Here is a 21,408-nt window from a genome sequence, read left to right on the forward strand (position 1 = left end):
GGTTCTGTGATGGGAATTGGCTCTGCACTGGGAGCCTCGTGCCTTCTCTTTACAGCTTTCAGAGGGATTGGGCTGTGAGGGCTCTCCCAAAGCTCTGGGAGGGTGAGATAAGTTGTAATAACACAAAAGAATTTGGACCCAAACGTAGAATTCCGTGGAAAGAGGCTTGGTCTTGTTCACAGTACCAGCTTCAGCTGGGTAAGTGCTGGAGCTCAGGAGAGCCTCAGACTTAGCTGTATGGGTTAAAACCCTTCTGCTTCCCAATTTTTCTGTCAAAGCACCTGCAGCCTCTGAATCAGCACAGGAGCACACTTCACTTTACCACTCTGCAACAGCTTAAGAGGGAAGGAAACCTGAATGCAGGGTACCACGCTCACACAAATGGGTAAGGCACTGCTCAGTCTATACATTTAAGTGAAGCTGGAGAAGGGCAGATTTGGCCCTGTATTTTAGCTGGTGGTGAAAATAGCAGAGGCTTCAGCGGGACGCATTTAATTCCTTCTTCCTATGAAGCTCCTGAATATTTTGCTCACCTATGCAAGCAATAAGGAAAATGAAAAAAACCACCCACGCTGTCTCGTGCTGAAAAGCAGGAAAAAAAAGTTGGGTTTGAAGAGCGGGTGGAAGGGGTGTGGTTACCCAGGAGGTGTGTCAGGCATCGATGAACTTATTTATAAGCAAAGGCAGCTGTGCTGGAGAAGAAATTTTGCTGAGGCTTTGTCAGCTGCTGCTGTTCCCCTGACACCACCTGAGAAGCACCTCTGCTGCGATGGGGAGGCAAAAGGACATTCTTGCTACCATTGAGGAGCACCTGAGGATCAGAAACAAATTAGTGCGGCAAGCGCTGGCCGAGTGTTTGGGGACGCTGATCCTGGTGGTGAGTGCGGGCTGTGGTGTGGGATGCTCTCTGACCTGTGGGATTGGGGGAAGCTGTCCTGGTGAAGGGGCTGCGTTGCTGTCAGGGTTTGCATTGGGAATGAGCCCAGCTCTGGTGCAACCTGCTGCAAGGGGTCTGGAGGACAGTCCCTGTGCACAGGGTAAAAATTCATGCATATTGCTTAAGGGTGGGCGCTGGGGTTTCTTACAAAATGTGGGCTCTGAAGAGCTTGTTGGGTGTGTGGAAGCTTCTGTATATCTGTGAAGTGCAGGGAGCAAAACAGCTCTGTGTAAGCAGCAAGTGTTTTGCTAGAGATCATGCAAAACTTCCTTTCTGTCCGCCTTAGGATATTTTCTTGGCTCTGAAATACTGCAAGTGTTATCACCCGAGGAAGTGAAAGACATTTTTGTTTCTTTTCACTTAACTTTTCCCATGCATCCCATCATGAAGAAGTAGCCAGAACTTTAGCTGTTGCAATGTCCTTTTGCTGTCAGCCACTGATTCCCCAGGGGCTTGTCAGTGGGGCTGCACGATACCATGGCAGCTCCTGCTGGGACCTGGTGCTTGCTATCAGCCACTGTGCCTTTCAGTGGCCAATGGAGATAAAACTCTTCTGCCTGTTCTAGTGCTCAGTTTCCAAAGGGGTGGAATATCAGGGGTAAAACAGGATAAATGTGTGTCTAATGCCTGAGGTTGCAAATGTTTTGAGCAGCTGCAATTTGCTTTAGAGTTAAAGGCAGATATGGACAGCTAGGTGAGTTGTGTATGAGCTGTGTGGAGTAAATGCTGGTGTAGAAAAACGGTGGCAGGGATATCTGGCTTAGAGCACCTGCATCTGAAAATGCAGGACTGCCCAGCTGGCCGCTGGTTTGATGCATATGCATTGAGGCAGAAATGAGTTGGAGTTCGCACAGTGAATATCTGCAGGTACAGGTTCCTCTGAGGTGGTGTAAATCCAGAGCAATCCTGAAGGTTTCAGTGGAGTGACTGTGGGTTTACACCTCCTTGTAACTGGTGGCTGAACTCTCTGGAGAGAAGTCTAAGGGTTGGAAGAGTTGAAGGCAGAGGAAGGCTTGATGAAGCACCTGGGGATTAACAGAAAAAGACTGACACAATTATATGCTCTCATAAATAAGATTTTTTTTTTTTTTTTTGATGATGAAGAGAGCATTTTGGAATCTTGTATGGCAGCTTAGGGGACTCTGCTAAGACTGTGTAAAATGTTTCCACTCTTAAAAGAAAGCAGCTTTGTATGGTGCAATGGCTTTATTGTCAGAGCGACCCAGCTTTGGTGATTTGCAAACAAGTCCTGTTGATTTTTCCAGGAAGGGTTGTTTGGAATTAAGGTGGGTAGAAGGTGATAGGAAAGTGATTAACAGTTAGAAGATTGCTGTCTATTAATCACTGATGTTGCTGCTGTTAGTCTCAGGATTGAAACAAGGTAAGTCTTGTAGTGGACTAATGCCTCCTGATAGCAAAGCTAATATTGCTGAGAAACAAGACAAGCCTTTGGCCTTTTGGATCTGAGCTTTCAGAAGGGCTCAGGATCCAAACCCCACTAGTCCATCCTCTGTCTGTAACAGTTGGCACAACAGCAACTACATTTCCTTACACCTTGCCTCTCCAGGCAGAGAGGCATTGGGATCTGCTCAGAGCTCGAGTAAGGGTTTGGTCCAAAATCATAAGCAGCCTCCAAAACGGCAGTGGCAATGGGCACCCACCAGCCACGCTGGACACTGCATTGGCAGAAGTGGGCAGCACACGCCTTGTCCTCAGGAGCATCAAACCTGCTCTGTTGCAGTGTGTGTGTGCCTAAGCTTACAGGCTGAGCCTTCACCGTGTTCGGGAGTTCCTGAACTGGTTTTAGAGGCACAGTCAACCCCATAACTCCATCCTGTAGGAGTCGAACTCACTCAGGATCTCCTGCTGCAGCTCTGCAGTGGACAGAGCGCTGTGGGCTTTCTGTGACCATGTGAGAGAAAAGGGAAAGTCCCAAACTCAGTGAATGCTCTTGCATGGTCAGAAGTCCAAAACAGGCTGCACCAGAGGAAAGTGGGTTCCAAGGACTACAAGCTTGCAATATCCAAGCTAGTCAATCCCTTTCCAACTTTGTGCTGTCTCAGTCTATTTGTCTTAGCAAAGGGAAACTTGCAGTTTTTTCTTTATTTCCACCCTGATTCCTTTTAATAGTTTTATTGTATCACCTACATGAAATAGAAAGGGTCTTGAAGGTGAATTCCTTCCCCTTTACGTTGGCCTGGACAATTGTTTGAGTTGGATTTTCTCCCAAGACAGAAATTGTCATTTTGTACCTTGCAAAAGTCCCTGCTGCCCACCCTGCCACCAGGTTGAGCTGTGTGTGTGCATTTAGAGGGATTGTACCCCAGTAAATATCTGTTTTGGGCTTCACAGTAAAATGCCTGAAGAAAGACCTGAAACCATGAAAGTTTTCTTCATGGTAGATGGAGTTGACTAAACACAAATATGTTTGAATAAAATATTATCAGGGATGGATTTAAGGTTAGATGTTGTTCACACTGAAATCAACTTCCTGAGCCCCAAGGGAGGGAGATGGTTTAAACTTTGCAGCTTACTTTAAATTTTACTGTGTAATGTAAAACTTGTCCCACTGTGGATATTGGCACTGCTTCAGCTTCTTCCCTCCTCCCTTTCACTCGCATAATGACTGCAGCTCTTTTAAGCTCTTCTAGACAAAACCTAGATTGAAGATCCCTACAAAGTCTCGCTGCCTGTAAGAATGAACCTAGTGCTTGATTTTGTTTTTCTCATTTTTTTTTAAAGAGATGGTGGAGGTAGAATCATCGAGTGGTTTGAGCTGGAAAGGACTGTTTGAATAGTGCCTCTTTTTTTTAAGATAAGAAAAATAATCCAGCTAAGGCAGCCAAGCCCTGAAGAATGCCAAGGCAAGTTGCTGTCTACTTCCAAGCCACTTTTGCTGTGCGGAGCACCTTGCATAACTTTTATTTAATTTGTGGGTGGTGTCTCTATTGTTGCAAAAATAGTAATGCTGATTCTACATACATGTCCTTTGATACTTAAATTGGCATTTCCCCGCTTCAAAATTCACTCTCTGAGTAGCACTTTAAGCTTGAGCTTTATACCTGTGCTGGAAGCACCGCTTGCTGGCAATCGTTAAGCACTACAAACGCCAAAGGCATTTTCCCAGTCCCTTGCTGTTTGTGTTATTACTGTAGCAACCCACTAAAGCCAGATTTCCATGGTGGGTCTCCGTGCCTCTCTTAAGGCTCGGTCTGTTTGCCTTGCTCTGCTGGCTGTAAATACCAAAGCTGGTTCTGTTTGTCTTTTACATTTGCAGGAAAAGTAATGTGCTGATTATGACTGATTTCCGAGTGGGACTCACTGTGAATCACGACTGTAGAGGCACAAAGAAAGAACAAAACAGCTCCTAATTGCTTTTCAATTGTTGCTGCCTTGACTTTGTGGCTAGGTGGTAGCTTTTTGGGGTATGACCACAGAAACAAAAATGGCAAAGTGGTTTGGATGACTAAAGCAAGGGGATCTTCACCTCGTGACATGACCACAGCAAGGGGAGCCCCACTTCGGTGCTGGCAACTTAAAGTTGCTGCTCATCCCACAACTGTCTGGGACAGCACAGTAGTTCCCATAGTTGCTGTTTGATTTGGGGTGGTTTGCTTAAACCTAGCTTATCACATTTAGAAAATGTAATTTAAAAAAAATTAAAGTTCTTTTCTTGGTTAATGCTTTGCTAGGCTGTAAAAGTGAAGGGAAATCCTTGCTGTAAGCATGTTGAGTGCTGCCGATTCTTCCTTGCAAAGGAGGGCCTGGTGGGTCCTGTGCTGCTGGGTATGGGGACATGGGTAGTGGCAGTACTGCTGCTTTCCCTCAACCCTTCCACAGAAGGGATTGAACCTCTTCACTAACTGTCCAAAACTGTCCCTTCTTGCTGTCTCTCTCCAGAAGCAGGACATTTCTCCTTCCTACAAACAGGACAGCTTGGGCACTAAGACTTTCCCTTGGTGGGAAGGCATCTTTTCCCCAGGAGTGCCCAACCCTGTGACCAAGCCCCCACCAGACACACTGGTCTTTCTAGTGGCTGAAACCTCTTGTAGGGGACATCAGAACAAATGTTTTTCCCTCTGTGCATGGGTGAACAACCTAAACCAGTGAATTTCATCCCTAATGCCCAACTCCTCTGCTGAAGGTCGCTCAGGTTTCTTGAGCTGGGGGAGGCTCATGTCTCCAGCTTTGTGCAATGTTTTTTATAGCATGTGGTGTATGTGGGGCGCAGTTTTGCTTAGAGTCTCTCATCTCTCCAGCCCTGCAGCCCTGGCTTGGCTCTGGTTCAGTGGGTGGTGCACAAAGAGCTGTAACATAACAGGCCATCTGCTGCTGCCCTTCCTGCAGGGCTGCTTCTGTACAGGCTGCCTCCAGCTGTGCTGGACAAAAAACTGGGCTCTGGGGTCTGAGCTTTCTCCTTGCTTTGCAAATTGAGAATGATGACCAGCCTGGTTGTTTGAGAGATGCTTTGAGGAAAAGCATGAAGGATAGTGCTCCTTGCACTGTCTTTCTGTCTGGTGGAGGCTATCCTGCCGTGTGAGCTGTGGAGTTCAAGATCTCTGCATGCTGATCTTGCTCCCTGCCTTCTCCCTATGAAGAGTGGTATCCTCTGTGTGTTCAAAACTTAAAATCATCCTTCAGTATCTCTGGGTTTTCTCCTTCAAAGCATACTTACGGTCTGACTGCATCTTCTGGCATCTTCCCCATTAACCAGAGAACATCAAGGGCTGACCAGTCTTTCCCATCCACCAGGGTGATTAGGGTAGATTTACAGGAGGCTTCTTGCCTAATCCCTGCTTTATTTGCTGGCAGAAGAGTTGTAATTCAGGTAATTGCACTCCTCCTGGTCTATGCCAGCAAAGCTTTCCCACCTACATTTAGAGACCTGTCTGAAGTCGAAGAGCAAATGCTCTCAGGGCTTTTGTGTTGCACATTAAGGTGTAAAAAAGCTTGCTGGCAAAGAAAGGAGGAGACAAGAAAGGAAAGAAACCTGGCTCTTGTGCAGAGGAGTTCTGAGCACCATGTGAAGCTCACATATGAATCAGTTTTCCACAAGGTCTGCCTAAATAGGCTGCCTTCAGTAGCCCTGTTTCTTCATGAGCTATTATGACTTTTTAACCTCCATGGCTCTTTCCTACCAGCCCCTACTGGCTACGGGGCTTCCATGTGTTCAGACATTGAGATGGGGTGGTTTTTACTTGAGTGATTGAGACAGGGTGTTTTTATCTTGAGGGACAAAGCCAGCTGCTCAGTCTCCAAACATGCCCTGGACACAGGGAGCTCACGGTTTCTGAGTGTGAGGTATCCCCTGCAATGTGCTACCTTTTCCCATTATTTGCTGCTGGTGCCTCCTTTGTTCAGGGATGCTCTTTTCCCCTCTGGAGTCTGGCAGCCCTGCCACTCCTGACCCCATTCCTGCAGAACAAGGATTTAGCCCTTTTTCACAGTGCAAGAAGTTGAATCACCCCATGAGCAGTAAGAAACCTCCCTGTTAAATTTGCTAGATTCAGTAAGATGGAAGTAGGGAGCAGGCTTCCATTAACCTGGTTAATGGCTGCATTGACTCCAATTCATAGGAGAGCAGGTTTAACACATTGGAGTGATGCTTTAATGCAAGTGTTTTATGAGCACTTTAAAACCACTTTTAAACTTGGCTAGTATTGTGGGTGTGTAACAGTCAACTGCTGCCCCTACTGTCATGGGAGGTGCTAACTTGCATTTCTGTTGGCTGGACATTCTTCCAGAAGTGGTTTTTTTAACACAAAAACAGAACCAAAATACACCTCCCCCCACAAAACCAAAGCCAAATAAATGAAAAAGCAAAACAAAAATCCAACAAATGCAAATGAAAAACAAAACCACAAAACAAAATGCTGTGGGAGGCAGGTTATTAAAATTAAAAGAATGGGGTGTGATCTCCCCTTAGGTGTGCACCACTGTCCCTGAATACAGAGACAGAAGATTTGCTAAGAAGTCTTACATACATTTCATGAACTAAAAAGACTGGGAAAAATGTTGAATTGCTTTTATTTGACCTTCCTTGCCATTCAACGCAAGCTGGATGCTCCTGAAGAGCTCTCTGTGAGCAGTGGACAAACAAAACCTATAAAATGAAAGCTGAGATTCTCTGGTCTCATCTGATCTGGGAAAAGGAATTGGAAGGAAAACTAGCAAAGAGCAGAAGTGAAAGTGGTGTGATTAAAAATTGTATTAGCTACTACCACAACAAAACTCTGTAGTGTCAAGGTACTTGCCACAGAAGTCTGGGTAGGCATGACTTGAACTGATTCCTTAAAGTCAAATGCCATGGAGGGATGTCATGCATGACACTGTGTTTAGTGGACTCCACTGGTGCAGGATGGAATTGAACACATGTATATCAAAGTTCAAACCTGTTCCTGAGTATCACTGCACTCTTTTTATCTGCTGAGGGTTAAGTTTTCTACTGTTACACTGAATTAAGCCAAACAGTGCCCATGGCCCATCTGATAAACAGCTGTAAAGGTCCTGTGGAGTGGCTCCAGGGTGTTTTTGCATGGCCCATAGACTCCCTTCTGAGGAAAAGCAGGAGTGCTACTGCCAGGTGTAGGATGGAGGAGAGGAGGATGGGGAATGACCTCCTGAGATAACCTCTTGAGAAATGGCAGACCTGGCATTCCTCCAGCTCAGGGGAAGACCTTTGTGGGCGATCGGGGAGGTGGAGGTGGGAAAATTTTACTCCTTGGTTTCTGCAGCCAAAAGGTATGTGCATAACCATGCACCAACCACCTGCAGGACTGCCAGCTCTTACAGAGTGAATAACACAAATACCTTCATTGCCATGGATCACCGGTGGGTAAACTCCTCCAAACTCAGGCTTTGTGGGCTTGTCCCCTGCCTGGTCAGAATAATGTGCTGTGTGGCCTTTGAGAGGCAAACACCATGGCCACATACTCTCTGAAATCTCTCCAAAGCTTGTTGGGGCTCGTTTGGGGAAAGGCAGAAACAGGATTCACCCTGGCTTTTAGCCTGTATTTATTTGCTCAGTTGGAGCTGTGCGTCCCTTGGTGGTTTGGGCATAGCTATTTCTGTTTGCTGCCAATAACAAATATTTTCTGCTTTTGTCTTGGAGTCTCCTCTGCCATGGTTTCCCAGCTGGGTAAGGATATTGTAGGGGCTGTTCTGACTGCACCCAGTAGAGAGCAGTGCTGGCTATCCCTCCCTCACCAACGAGTTCTGCAGGTTCCTTTATTCTTTTTACACAAGGCCCTTGTGTTGGGCACCTGGTTCCTTGTCAAGGGACACTTATTTACAGAGTGTCCACCTCATGAATCAGCCTGCAGGCTACCTGGCTGCTCCTTTCCAAGCAAGCTGAGTGCACCTTTTGCTTTGTTAGCAACTCTTCAGTTGTCAAGGGTACGGGAGGGGATGAGTTATGTTTGTTTTGTCTTTGCCTCTGATTTGGATTGTGTGTTGCTCAATGGGCATGTCCAGTGTTGGCTGAAGAATAGACAACAGCCAACCTGGCCACCTTGGTGCCTGCTTGGTGGCTTATCCTGTAGGAGTTGATACCACCTCTGTGGCAGTTGAGTAATTCTGGGATGATGGAGTTACGGAAGTAGAAACTCTTTGTGGGGGCGTAGTTGTGGATATGTGGTCAGAAGAAATAAGTCAAGCCTTGATCCCTAGATTTGAGCATCTCATGAGCAGGCTGTAATCTCTGTCCTAGTTTAAGCATCCTCTCAGTACCTGCCAATGTGGTAATTCCAAGTGATAATGCACCAAGGGTCAGTTCAGGTGGAGCCAGTGGGAGATAGAAGCATACAGATGATCAGGTTTAGAGCTCTTTAAATTACATGTTGCATAGTGGAAAGACTTGCCAAGACAGAAAGCCTGCAGCTGGATGGCTGATGAACTGAATTGCTGAGGGAAACTGGTTTCAGTTGTTAAAGGTGAGCATAGGAATGAGGGCTTTTAGGTGCAGTTGGGAAGAGAAGAATTATCCAGTTGGAGTGAGCATCTTTAAGCAACACCTTCCTTAGCTACTAGGAAACAGTTTTATAATCCAAAATAAACAGTATTTTTCTACCTGAGTGTTTGGTTTGCTGCACACCTGATCTTGGACAGAAGGCAAAGACTGGCTGTGCTGGTGGACTCTCTTGAATATGGACTTTTCTTGATGGAATCTGGATAGAGAACTCCAATAATGTCAGGCTGAATGTGGTCTTCTTCAGTCACAACTGTACTTCCAGGTATTAACAGAATTGTTCCCTACCAATCTATGTGCTACTGTGTCAAGCAATTATTAGTCTTTTTAACACAATGGTACCCAGATCCCTCATCAGCATGGTTGTACTGTGAATATCTCAGACCAGGATGATGTCTGGCTCTTCCTTCTCACCTGGCATCTTAAAATTAGATGTTTGGACAAAGAGTTAAAGACTGCTGTAGATACATCTTGCTTTTAATTTTAGCCCTATTTTCAGTCCATCCTGCCAGGAGATAGATTTGTCTGTGCCCTTTTTTCTTCCCTCCCATCTCTAGAGATAATGCATAGATACTTTGACCAAAGATAGAAGCTGTGAAGGCTTTGAGTCGTGAGTGGGCTGTGATGTCCCATGAAGGTGTAAGGGGAGCGATTGCAGCCATTGGTCAGCAGCTGGCCCTGATGTGAAACAGAGAGGGTAATTTCAATCTCTTTTTCTCCTCCTAGCTCTTTGGCTGTGGCTCTGTTGCACAGATCATTCTCAGCAGAGGGACCCATGGAGGTTTCCTGACTGTCAACCTGGCCTTTGGCTTCGCTGTGACGCTCGGCATTTTGATCGCAGGACAAGTCTCAGGTACGTCTGGCTCCATGTGGGCAACTCCACAAGTTTCACCTGTGTCAGTTGTTGTTCAGGTTTTCATACTACTTTTCCTGTGTGCCACTGGCATGGAAGCTAGTGCCCCTGGCACAACTCTGGGGCCTAATTGTGCCCATTAAAGTACACTAACCGCCATCCTCTCTGCAGGGGGACACCTGAACCCGGCTGTCACCTTTGCCATGTGCCTACTGGCCCGGGAGCCCTGGATCAAGCTGCCAATTTATGCCCTTGCACAAACCCTGGGGGCTTTCCTTGGAGCTGGCATTGTCTTTGGGCTGTACTATGGTAAGTGTGGAAACCCTGTGTCTTTTTTGAGGTGAGACAACTGTGTTTGTGACTCACTGCAGGGAGGGAAGTTTTTGTATCAGACAGGAGAACTTGCAGTGCAGCATTCCAAGAGACCTCCTTACTGTGTTTGTGGAATGGCTTTCCCATTCTCATGATGATGGGGTCAAGCCTCCTCAAAGCAATCTGAAGGCCAACAAACATTGTCAAAGTGCAAGTTTTTGTCCTTGAGTAATGAACACTGGACCTCTGGAAGGGCTCTTTTGTATCTACTGATCTTCCAGAAAAGTCAGTGCAGCACTAGCAGTGGTAAAGGTTTTACATCTGTTCACTGTTCCAGAAGCATTTTCTCATTCTTGGCTTAAAAAATGAAGTCTTCACTGTGACGTTCAATGCATTGTCTGGTGTTAACTTCCAGATAATGTGACTTCTAGCAGATTTTGCTGCTTTTATAGAGTGATTCCATACCTTGGAAAGCACCTTACAAATCCAGTTCCTCATGCCTCTATTTCTCCTGTGTGCTTTTCATCATCATAGGGAGATCTTCAGTGGGCAAGAACTGAATTTTTATGCTGGGCCTTGCTGTTCCTCAATATCAAGTGTGACATTTGGAATCAGACTTTGCCTCCCAGTTGTTTCTGGCAAGAGGAGTGATGTTCCCTGTAGCTGAGTGGAGCACCTGTTATTTCCAGCATCACTGTTATTTGCAGCTGGAGGAGGAAGCTGCCACCCCAGCACTGGCTGGAACTACTTTTCACTTTAGTAAGAAGCAAGGAGACCTTCCTTCCTCTCAGTAAATATCAGGGCAACAGTTCCACACCAATTACCTTTCCAGTTCCTGGGTTGAGGCCTCCTCTTCAGAAGGGATTTAACCCCATTTTAGCTACCTAACCCATGGAGAAGCTACATTCAGAGGTGTCTGGCTTTGTTTCCACTCACCATGAAGGAAAGATAGACTGCCCTAAGTTAGTTATCCAGCTTCTACACAGTGGCAGGCAAGCCACTGGTGGTCCTAAAGACAACCTTGGGAGTTGTAACTTACAAAAGTGAAAAAAAGCCCAAATCCTGTTTGCTGATCCATATCACTATGTCATGTTTTCACACCAAGACTAATACCACAGATGTTTGGTTACCTTTGGGAGAGAGTTGGAGTCACCTTAGTGTTTGCTTCTTGACCCTTTCTTGATGCCTGGCAAATAATTGTTAGGAACAGGGACTAATGCCATCTGCCTCTGAGCCTGACTGGTTAAAATGCTGTGGTGGATGATGCCATTAGTTTTCCAAATAAAAGTGTTTGCTCTACAGCAAATGATTTATTTTTTTTTTCTCCTTCCCTACCTCTAGATGCTATCTGGGCTTTTGACAGTAACAGGCTCACTGTTACAGGACAGAATGCCACTGCTGGTATTTTTGCCACCTACCCATCTGAGCATCTGAATGTTGTGAATGGCTTCTTTGACCAGGTGAGAGGGTGCTGGGAGGATGAAAGTGCATTTGAAGAGGAATCTTTTGGGTGGGTCTGGGCCTCACCTTTAGTTAGAAAATTAATTGCAATTTAAAGATAAGGTATCCAGAAAGATTTTTTTGGAGTTGACACAGGTATCTCACTAGCCCATAGGAAGAGCAGGGCCAGAAAGGACCTTACAGCCAGAAGGCTTGTGCCAAGGCATTAACAAGTGTTACAACGCTGGTCAGGACACCAGAGAAAAGAATGCAATTTGTCAAAGTCCCTGAAGAGCCATAGTGTGAGGAATGATAGCTCTTCCTCACTCTCACTCTGGTACTGTGGTTGTGGCTCAATTCAGAGGTCAGCTGGATATGGGGTGGTGGTTGCTGTTAAATGTGACTGTCTTCTAAACTTGCCATCAACCACAAAAGGTACAGCTTCTACCCAGCCAGGGCATGTGGGAAGGAGGTTTAGGAAGTTGTTTCCAGCTTTTCTGGCTGTCTAAACAGCTATTCATAACACTTCTGGGGGTAGGGAGAAAGGTTTGATTGAGGTTCTGGGTTGCCATAATCTCAAGAGAGGAGCTCCACTCTTTTATTCCTATGGCTGCTGTGGTCTGATAGTGTCGTAGGGTGACTTGGTCCTTTTAAGAGAATTACATCCCAGAGGAGTTAAATAACTTAGTTGTAAGACTAATCTGGATTAAATTCTTGTTTTCCTTCCCAACCCCTCTCCAGTTCATTGGCACTGCCTCCCTGATTGTTTGTGTCTTGGCGATTGTTGATCCCTACAACAACCCCGTCCCCACTGGGCTGGAGGCATTCACAGTTGGTTTTGTTGTCCTTGTTATTGGAACCTCCATGGGCTTCAACTCTGGCTATGCTGTCAACCCTGCCAGGGACTTTGGGCCTCGTCTCTTCACAGCCATTGCTGGCTGGGGCATGGAAGTGTTCCGGTAAGTGCTTGGCGACAAACACCTTGAGCATCAAGGCGGAATAAATTATGAATCCAAATAGCTCTGGCACTATAAAGAGTCTTGGCAAGGTATCTTTGGCTTGTCTAAATGTTGCTAAAAGACGCTGTCTGCTTTTCGGCTTCTTAAGAAATCATGGAAGCTGGGCAGCTTCCAGTGGTGAGAGCAAATGACATTGCTGTCAAAGAGGAAAATCTCAGAGGAAATCTGAGAATTTCAGTTGCACCTTGAACATGAACACATCATGATTTTTGAATGGTAGAAAATGAGAAGTGTTTGTTATTTTTGGAGACACTTAAGAGAGCCATGTTATCAAGGGTTGCTTTCTTCCAAGCAGTGGGAGGGAATTGAAGGTGCCTAGTGTAGGCACAGCAAATGCTTCTCTCCTTTCCTGGTGGAGAGACAGTCTTGGAAGTCCTGAAAGTAGTTATTCTGAATTGCTTGTCACTGGGATTTAAAGTGTTTGTGTGTGTGTGGCAACGTTTGCCTTGGAAGCCCTGCAGGTGCTGCTGTCCTGTGCAAGTGGGTGGTGATGGCTGCAGAGGGTCAGGTCCTGCATGGCTCCTGATCCAGCAAATATCCCAATGCTTAGGCTGCACTCCTTACCTTGTGCACTTCCTTTTTGTTTTCCAGGATTGGTAAGCCGTCCCACTGGTGGTGGGTCCCAGTTGTGGCTCCTTTCCTTGGGGCAGTTGCGGGAGTGATTGTCTATCAGCTGACGATCGGATGTCACGACGAGCCTTCTCCCCCTGCCTCCGAGCAGGAAACAGTCAAGCTGGCCAACGTGAAGCACAAGGAGAGGGTCTGAGGAAGCTGCCACCCAGATCTGGCAGGTACTCATTACTCAGGACTGCAGCTGGCAAAAAGGAGAAGTTAAGAAGAGCTTCAAGAACAACAGAAGGAAGAGTTTTTTACCTGTCTAGCATTTTTTGGTTTTTTGTATATCCCTGACATATTTGCTTTTGACATTTCCCTGTGAGCCTTCCTCCAAATGCAGTATCATGTAATCTTTTCCTAATAGAAGGGGATTGAGGACTGTAGGAGTCAGGAGAGAAGTGGGCATTGTTGTCCAACACAAATTGGTTGTTCAGGAATTTGAAGCTCTTTTGAGCTGTGTTGCTGACATTGCCTGTGACCTTGGCAAACTGCTTCCCTTCAATCCTGCGTTCCAATCTGTAGAATGGGGATCATGCAAAACTTAAATTGTTTTGCTGGCATGGATTGGAACCTCCTACATCCTGGAGGAAATTTGCCTGTGATTCTGTGGATCAAATTCTGCTTGATGTTGCTCTAAAGTTAAAGTCAGTGCCTTGACACCAGGAATTAACTAGTCTAGAGGATTTTTATTAGCCAAACTTTCATATCTCTTATGAATTCCTAGATATTGATCCATAATGTCAGTGAAGAATGTAAGAATGCATTGGATTTTCATTTAATAGTAAGACAAAATGTTTACAAACAAGCACATCCTGGTGTTACAATAAAAAATTTTAGTATTGCCATCTCATAGAAGATCACATGTAGGAAATCCTTAGTCTAACTAGGGCTAATCTGGACAAAAAGCTTGGCTCCCAGAAGCAGCTTTTCTAATTAATCAGCTTTGTATATAAACTGCAAGCAGCTAATAGCTAAGATCCAGTAGAAACACAGTGTTGCTTAAGTTGCGTGTGTTCACGTAAATTTTACAGTGGTGTTGTTGGGGGTTTATTTTTGTTATTTTAGTAGATTTATATATAAATATACTCCTTGAAGCTGTTACTAAATACCAAGGTTGGGATGAGTTCATATAGAGATGTACGGGAATTGCCGATTCTCTGTCAGCTTTGAGATAATTTTGGGTTTTGCTGGGATGGTCTTGGATTATGGAATTGGGGTTTGTAGAGCACCTCCTTTTCTACCTTGCAGAATACCTGGGATATCCCTGGTACTCATGGCTGAGGGACTGAGGTCAGGCACCTCCTGTACTAGCAGTACTGGCATCTCAGGGGATCTCTGGCTCTCCCAACGCCATATTATTACAAAGTATTTGAAAAAAAGCATTATTGGTTGTGAAAGAATTTGGAAGTCCCATGCATTAGAGAAACTTGTTCAAAGCCTATTTCTTTAATGTGTGAATTCATTAAAAATGTATCATTGTACACATTTCCAGTCAGTAAAAGGATGTATTCTTTTTGTTTTCCTTTTTAAAAAAATAAAAGGTCAATACCCACACTGAAAAATGCTAGTGTTGCTTGTATTTTTAAGTAGCTGTCAGCAAACTTCACCATGGAAAGGAAGTCATCTATAGCAATAGCTTCCTCAAGCCCTTTTCCTCTTCAGCCTGAGGAAAGGGGAATTAACCCTTTTAGGCAGTACATCTACATGCTCCACTCGTGTTTTATGCCTTTCCCTTTCGGGGTGTGATTTTGAGGCATGTGGAGGAGATGGAGTAGCTGTGCTCAGTTTAGTGACCAAGGTATGGGCTGGGGTAAGATTGTCCTGCTGTCAGGCATCTTATTCTTACAGCAAAAAAAACACTGGGTAAGTATTTGTCCTTCACTCTTTGTACAGTTTAAATTCCCTTACTCTTATTCCACTTAACATAGTTCTGAATGCAGAATCCTACTCTGCCTTCATCTACTATTCAGCCCCATCTAGCATATTACACGAATCAACTTTCTTTTTCTGTAGCTGTGCCAGGCAAGGAAAGGTACAACAGACCTGGACACAATGCTCACAGAATTAGACAAGCAACTTACCTATAAATAAAATTCTAGTTGCTCTTTGGCTGGTGTGTGTACTGCTGTATTTTTCCTGTATTAATTGTGCTGCCTTAAAATAACTCCTCACTTCCCACATGATGCCATACGAAGAGTTCAGTAAGGTCTGGTTGAATGTGGTTTCCGACAATTCACCAGCTAGGAATCAAATGGCTTTTGGAAAGAAATTTCCCAGGTTTGTTTGATTTACTCTATGTGCGGACAGCAGGTTGTTTTTTTCATTTCTAACATGGAAATTTATCCCTCAAACTCCATGTAGCAGCTGTGTATATTGCTGTAATCAACTAACAGCTGCAGAATTCAATTCTCATTTCCCTTCAGGACTGTCTCTTTTTCTGCTCTTCCACCACTTTGTGTCTTAGCTATCTTGATCAATACATGAAAGTTCTGGCTGCAGATCTTAAGACTTTTGATCCAAGGTGTAGTGTAGATTCTGGTTTTTTTGGTTTTTTCCCCTTTGTTTGTGTTTTTTTTTTTTTTTTTTTTTTTTTTTTGCTGTTGTTACATTACTTACCAGATTCCTCTTGCTTTTGCCTGGCATGTAGTAATCAACTTTTACTATGTCCCTGCCTTACTCATGTGTCAATGATTCATTATTGCCTTTATTAAAATGGCAATAGAATATCAGTTTCGGGTTAAATTTTCTGTTTTAACCACTGTGTTAAGCTTTGGCTTTGCTGTTGGAGAAGCACCAAGCACTGCTGAGTAGATCTATCAACATGAGAAAAGGAGAGGCATTGCCTGCCATCAGTGGATGGGGAGCTATGGAGAACACAGCCCCCAGAAGGGTCTGGTCCACAGGAGACATGATTCTGTCTTTCCTAGCCGTGTAAGGAGGGCAGTGCACAGCACACTTCGACACACCAGATTTCAAGAGCTCCAGAAGTATTATTAAACTGTGGGGAAGGAAAGGTGTTTTCCCTGGCAGCAAACACCCCTAAATTGCTGCAAGTTGTGGTTCTGCTTGTTTTCAGTTTAGCTGCCTTGAGAGACCTGCTGGGTGTTACTCACCTGGCAGACCCATGAAAATCCAAACAATTTTCCTCTTTTTTTTTTTTTTCCCATCCATACCTAAATTTCAAAGGCAATGAATCACACTGTAGTGCCTCACTGGAGAGGCAAGACTCATCTGGCAAAATAAAGTAATCTGGGTTTTAGGTCAGATGAACTCCAGCTGCCAAGCCATTGAAATATGCTTTGCAGGAAGAAATAAATCTACAATTTAAACTATTCATGCTTGACAGGGAGAGTAATTTGTTGTTGGAACAAAACACTAAAAGGTGTTTTGGATTCTCTATTGTGTGAAGTTTTCAAATTAAGACTGGCTGTCTTGCAAAAAGCTCTTTCAGTTAAACTGCAAACTGCAAGTCTCACTGGAGGAAATTCCCAGACCTCTCCATTACAGGAGGTCAAGTTCACAGGATTCGTCCCTTCTGACCTTAAAACTTATGAAATTTAAAATGCAAGATAAAAGTGGCCATATATTCAATTCCTCTAGGTCTGGTCTAAGATTATTTCTGCAGGTGCTTTGACATTTTTGGTATATCTTGGGAAGCTCTTCCATGTCTGTTTGCTCTATTCCATCTGTAAAATGGCAGCAGCAGTGCTGATTTCTTTCAAACCCTGCTCTGTTTCACCTTGTGGGAGCATTAACCAAGGCTGCAGTGTGGATGGGAGAATAGCACAGTCTCCCTTTCTGCAGCCCTTTCCTCTCAAACTGAGTTTCAGCTCTCCATTTGGCAGTGGTGCCTGCTGGGGGTGCAGGAGCTGGTTGCATTTGCTGAGCAGCTCCAGGCAGGTCTGCTGGGGCTGTACCAGGGCAGGTTTCCACATGCACTCAAAGCAGATGAGCATTGACAGATCATCTGCTTACTGTTTTTCCTTCTTCCCATCACCTACACCTTGGTGAAGAAAATAAGTAAATGGGAGGAAGACAACAAGGAGAATGTGCTCTCATGCTAAAGATTTCTAAAACTATGAGTATTTCTGAAACTATATGAAATATGCTGCCTGAGATGGTGGTTTTGTTCGTTGCAAGATCACTGATTGCCTTAGCCCTTTTCAGGGAATTTGCCCAGTTCCCATTTACTACAGCTCCTGCTTTCCCTCCTCTCCAGGATATCCACTTGCATTCTATTAATTTCTGCTGCTGGCCAGGACCCAGCTTAATAAAACCTTTTGGGATCTGAGAAACTTTGTCTAAAATGTCCGTTCACTCCTCTACACTTTGTCTCAAATCAAAGTGTGTTTGGCTTCTTTTTCTTTCTTGCCTAAAATATTTCACTTAAAGCACGGACGCATCTGCATCTCAGTCCATGGGTCTGGCCCAGGCTAGCTGGCTCACAGGACCTGCCTGGCTCTGCAACCCCTGGCTTTGCACCTGGTGGTAGAAGAGGGAACAAACTCCTTTTGAATGAAGGCAACCAGCCTGGCCCAGGAGACCTTCCTCCTGCCTCCAGGACAGCTGAGATATCTGTCAGTAAGAATACCTTATCTGCTGCCCCTGCTTGCCCAGCAGCAAGTGCCATGTATTTCCACAACTGTTGCTTGAGTATTGGGATATGACTTGGTCCTTCTCATGTGTTACTCTGGTGAGGGATAAAAATCTGCAATATGGATATAGATGTGAGACTCAAGTATAACTCATTAGACATTAGAACTTTCAGGGTGCTGCCATTTAACCACCTTCAGGAGGGAAAACACATCCCTGAGTCCTGTGACATTCATCATTTCTTAGGCTTTACACACTCATCATATATAATGAGTGTGTAAAGCCTAAGAAAAGGGTGGGATAGAGATAGTTTGGGCTCTGGTCAGGTCTTGTCCTAAAAACCCTTTTGCTCCTTGGAAAGTACCGTGTAAAGAACAGCTATACCTCCATGAACAGGATCTACTCTCATCTAATTCGGGACATTCTGCATTTACCCACTTCTCAGTGTCTGAACACCACTAGCTCTTCAAATTCATCACTGTCCCTGGTGTAAGCATGAGATAAGAGAGTCTCCTCTATCTCTGAGCAACAGGGCCACAGAGTGGCACATTGCCAGAGCTCTCTCTGTGTCTGTTTGTTTCACAGCACTCCTAGTGCTGAGCAGACATCAGACACTGCAGCCTGCCCTGATGAACAGCTGGGTTTAAGAAACAGGCCACAGGGATGAACATTCCTGACACTGGCATGATAGTTGTCCTTCCAGACAGAGACGATGGTGTCTCCAGACTCCAGATCAGAAAGGTGGAACATTGAGAAGACTTTTGTGCTGTCTCTGGGGACCTGAGAGTGTAAGGGTGACTGTGTAAGAGTGTTCAAAAACCCGTCAGAGGCGGCAAGTGCAGAAGCTCTCTGAGCTCTGCAGCATGAGACAAGCACAGTGCAAGAGGGACAAAGAGCAGCTGAGAGAAGTCTGGAAGCCCATGACTCTGCTCTGACTGGCAAGTGACAGCAGGAACTTCCCCTGAGACTGCCTGGAAAGGAGAACTGGATTTCTTCATTGACTGTGCTGACTATGGGCTCAAACTCAGATGCCTCAGATGATGCAGGGATCAGGAGCCATTTGAGATGCCCTGGGTCATCCTGCCTGGCTCCAGCTGCCACTCCAGAGGGGCTAAGGTCTCCTGCAGGCCCCATGGCACATGTCCAAACCCCGCGCCAGTTAGCTTTAAGAGTCCTATGTGTGTGTGACTGGATCAAGTCCTGGAGATCCCTGAACTGGAGTGGAATTCCCCACTGGAAGCTATGGCCTGGGCAGAGGCAGAAACTCAACAAATCTCCACAGTTCCACAGCCTTTGTGGTAGTGCACTCATTTCCACAGAGGCATAGGAGTGGCACAGGGAGCAGACGAAAGGTCTGCCTGCCCCTGCACCCAGTCGCCAACAGTGGCCACTTACACCTCCCTACCCTCTTTAGGAATGCTTCCTCAGGGAGCAGCAAAAACCACACGGATGAGGCATCTTTGAGCTCCCAAACACTCTTTGTTTGGTTTGTGACAGCCTTCATTGAAACCTGCTCTCTTGAGGAGCTGGAGTAATGCTGCATTTACATAGTAACTGAAAGGAGTTCTGGTTTATATGGGGAAGGGCAATCTCATTCCCTATCCCAAGGAGAAACACTGATGTTGTCTCATAATTAATACTTCTTTTTTTCTCATTTTCTTGCCAGAAGACAACTTTCCTGCCTGGCAGGTTTAACTTGTCCCAGGAGATCTTCAACTGTTTTAAATTGTATTTGGGAGTACAGGAACACCTTCCTGAAGAACCTGTCAGTGAATACCTCAGATGTGAGGTTTCTGGCTGCTTTCAGTGGTAAATGGTCCCACATGGATGTTCTCTGCCAGACATAGCAGCTAAGGCTCAGCCTGAGATAGTTGAGCTAAAAGAAATGTAGTTTGAGTCAAAGAGATATACTGGTTTCCTTGTCCTATCTGAACTGAGCACACTCAGGTGTCAGTCACATAAACATGTCATTTCACATGACAGGCTCTTATTAAGACTGTATCCAGTCCCTGGCCAGGAGCCACAAACCCAGAGCACTAATGCTAAAGGCTAATACTGGAAAACACTCACCTCTCAGGTATGAGTCACAGGGACAACTTGTAATAGCTGTATTTTGTGATTTGACTGGTGCCAGCTTGGACCCTGAAACAATTACATTTTCATTTAAACATTCTGGGCTCTCTTGGAGCCTCTGAACTCCACCCAGCACAGAAGGGCAGAGTTTCTTTTGTCCTTTAACTTCACTTTTCCTTTCTTGCTGCATTGCTTTAGGTTATCTCCAGGCAAATACCTGAGTCCTTTCATTTACTTTGTGCTCACTCAGGAAATATTTGCAGCTCTATTGGCCTTCCAGGAGCAAAGACGATCATGGGAGAGGAGAAGCCATGCTGATAAGCTTCCTCTGGGCCAGTGGGACAGACATACAGGTCCACAGGAGAGTCACAATCCAATAAACACTAGCTCAGCTACTCCCTGAAATCTAAGAGCAGCAATGCTGCTGCTCAAGCATGTTAGAAGGATCACTGAGCCCAAGATGAGTCAGGTTGGAAGGGACCACTGGCTGGGTTATCTGGTCCAATGTCTCTACTCAAGCAGGGCTATCCTACAACCCATGCCACAGGATTGTCTCCAGATGGTTCTGGAATACTTGCAGTGAGGAAGACTCCACAACCAGGATCCCTGGACAGAAGAAGCTGAGTTTTGCACCAGTCCTTCTGAGATTCATAAGCTAAGTGGAGCCTGACTGCCTGCTGTACAAGGTGTGCGTAATGTGGCCTTCCACCCTCCCTGCTTTTGGGACTGGCATTACTAGCAGGAAAATCCTGATGACAGAAAGCAGCAAAACAAGACAGGCCATGACTCTGAAGGAGTGACGGCAGCAATAGTTCTGCTTGATTTCAGTTCAGTGACTTTTAAACCTTGAATTCCATGCTCAATGAGAGTGGCCAGAATGAAACCATTAACTTAAAACCGGGGCGCTTGGGTCTATCCTGAACTGTGGAACCAGGGGAAAAAAAATGTTTTGTATGTATAACCAAGGAAATAATAACAGAGGATGGAAAATCTGAAGGACTGCCCTTGGTCTCAGGAGATGGGAACAGGTTTTGGGAAGGGTGGATCTCCCTGTTTGTGCCATAGGGCACTTGTGTGCCCTGCAGTGTGCATGCCAGGTGTCTGGAAGTGAGGAGTGGCGACACAGAGCTTTCCCACGCCCGAGACCCTTTGCTGGTCTGGGCATGGGCCTCTGGGTGTCTTTAAAGCAGAGAGAGAGAGTGAGAGAGAGCAGCACCACCCTGCCCCTGGGCAGGCAGGGAGAAGGTGCACGCTGAAGAAGATAATGTCACACACCAAAGGAGACAGCCTGTGCACAGCATTTGCTATTCAATCATTTTGGTTAAGAGTCTTGGTATTTTCCCTTCCCATGACCTCTTCTCCACTCTGCCCTTTTATGTGCCTCTTCTGCATTTTGGTGTCTCTTAGATTAATTTGTCTTCCAGGTTTTGTCCTGTTCCTCTCTTTCATAAAGGCACTCTTCCTCCTCTTCGGTGGCAGAGTCCCCCCCACCCAACACCATTTATACTAGTCAGTGGTGGAGGCAGGGGGCAAGGACAAGCCTTGATAAAGCAAGCTGTGAATTTGGGGGCACAAGGAATCTGGGAGCTCTTGCTCCAGG

General features: G+C 45.4%; 1 protein-coding gene across 1 annotated transcript; it reads left to right on the forward strand.

Moving 5' to 3' along the window:
* The first annotated feature begins 721 nt into the window (after positions 1 to 721).
* On the forward strand, positions 722 to 14,704 carry AQP3 (aquaporin 3 (Gill blood group)). Its single transcript, XM_058043902.1, has 6 exons — positions 722 to 877; positions 9,630 to 9,756; positions 9,928 to 10,065; positions 11,410 to 11,528; positions 12,250 to 12,467; positions 13,119 to 14,704. The coding sequence occupies exons 1-6, from the start codon at positions 770 to 772 to the stop codon at positions 13,291 to 13,293; spliced, it is 885 nt and encodes a 294-aa protein (XP_057899885.1). The 5' UTR covers positions 722 to 769; the 3' UTR covers positions 13,294 to 14,704.
* The last annotated feature ends 6,704 nt before the right edge of the window (positions 14,705 to 21,408 follow it).

The sequence above is a fragment of the Melospiza georgiana genome, chromosome Z (genome assembly GCF_028018845.1).
Source record: "Melospiza georgiana isolate bMelGeo1 chromosome Z, bMelGeo1.pri, whole genome shotgun sequence".
In the NCBI taxonomy this organism is placed as follows: domain Eukaryota; kingdom Metazoa; phylum Chordata; class Aves; order Passeriformes; family Passerellidae; genus Melospiza; species Melospiza georgiana.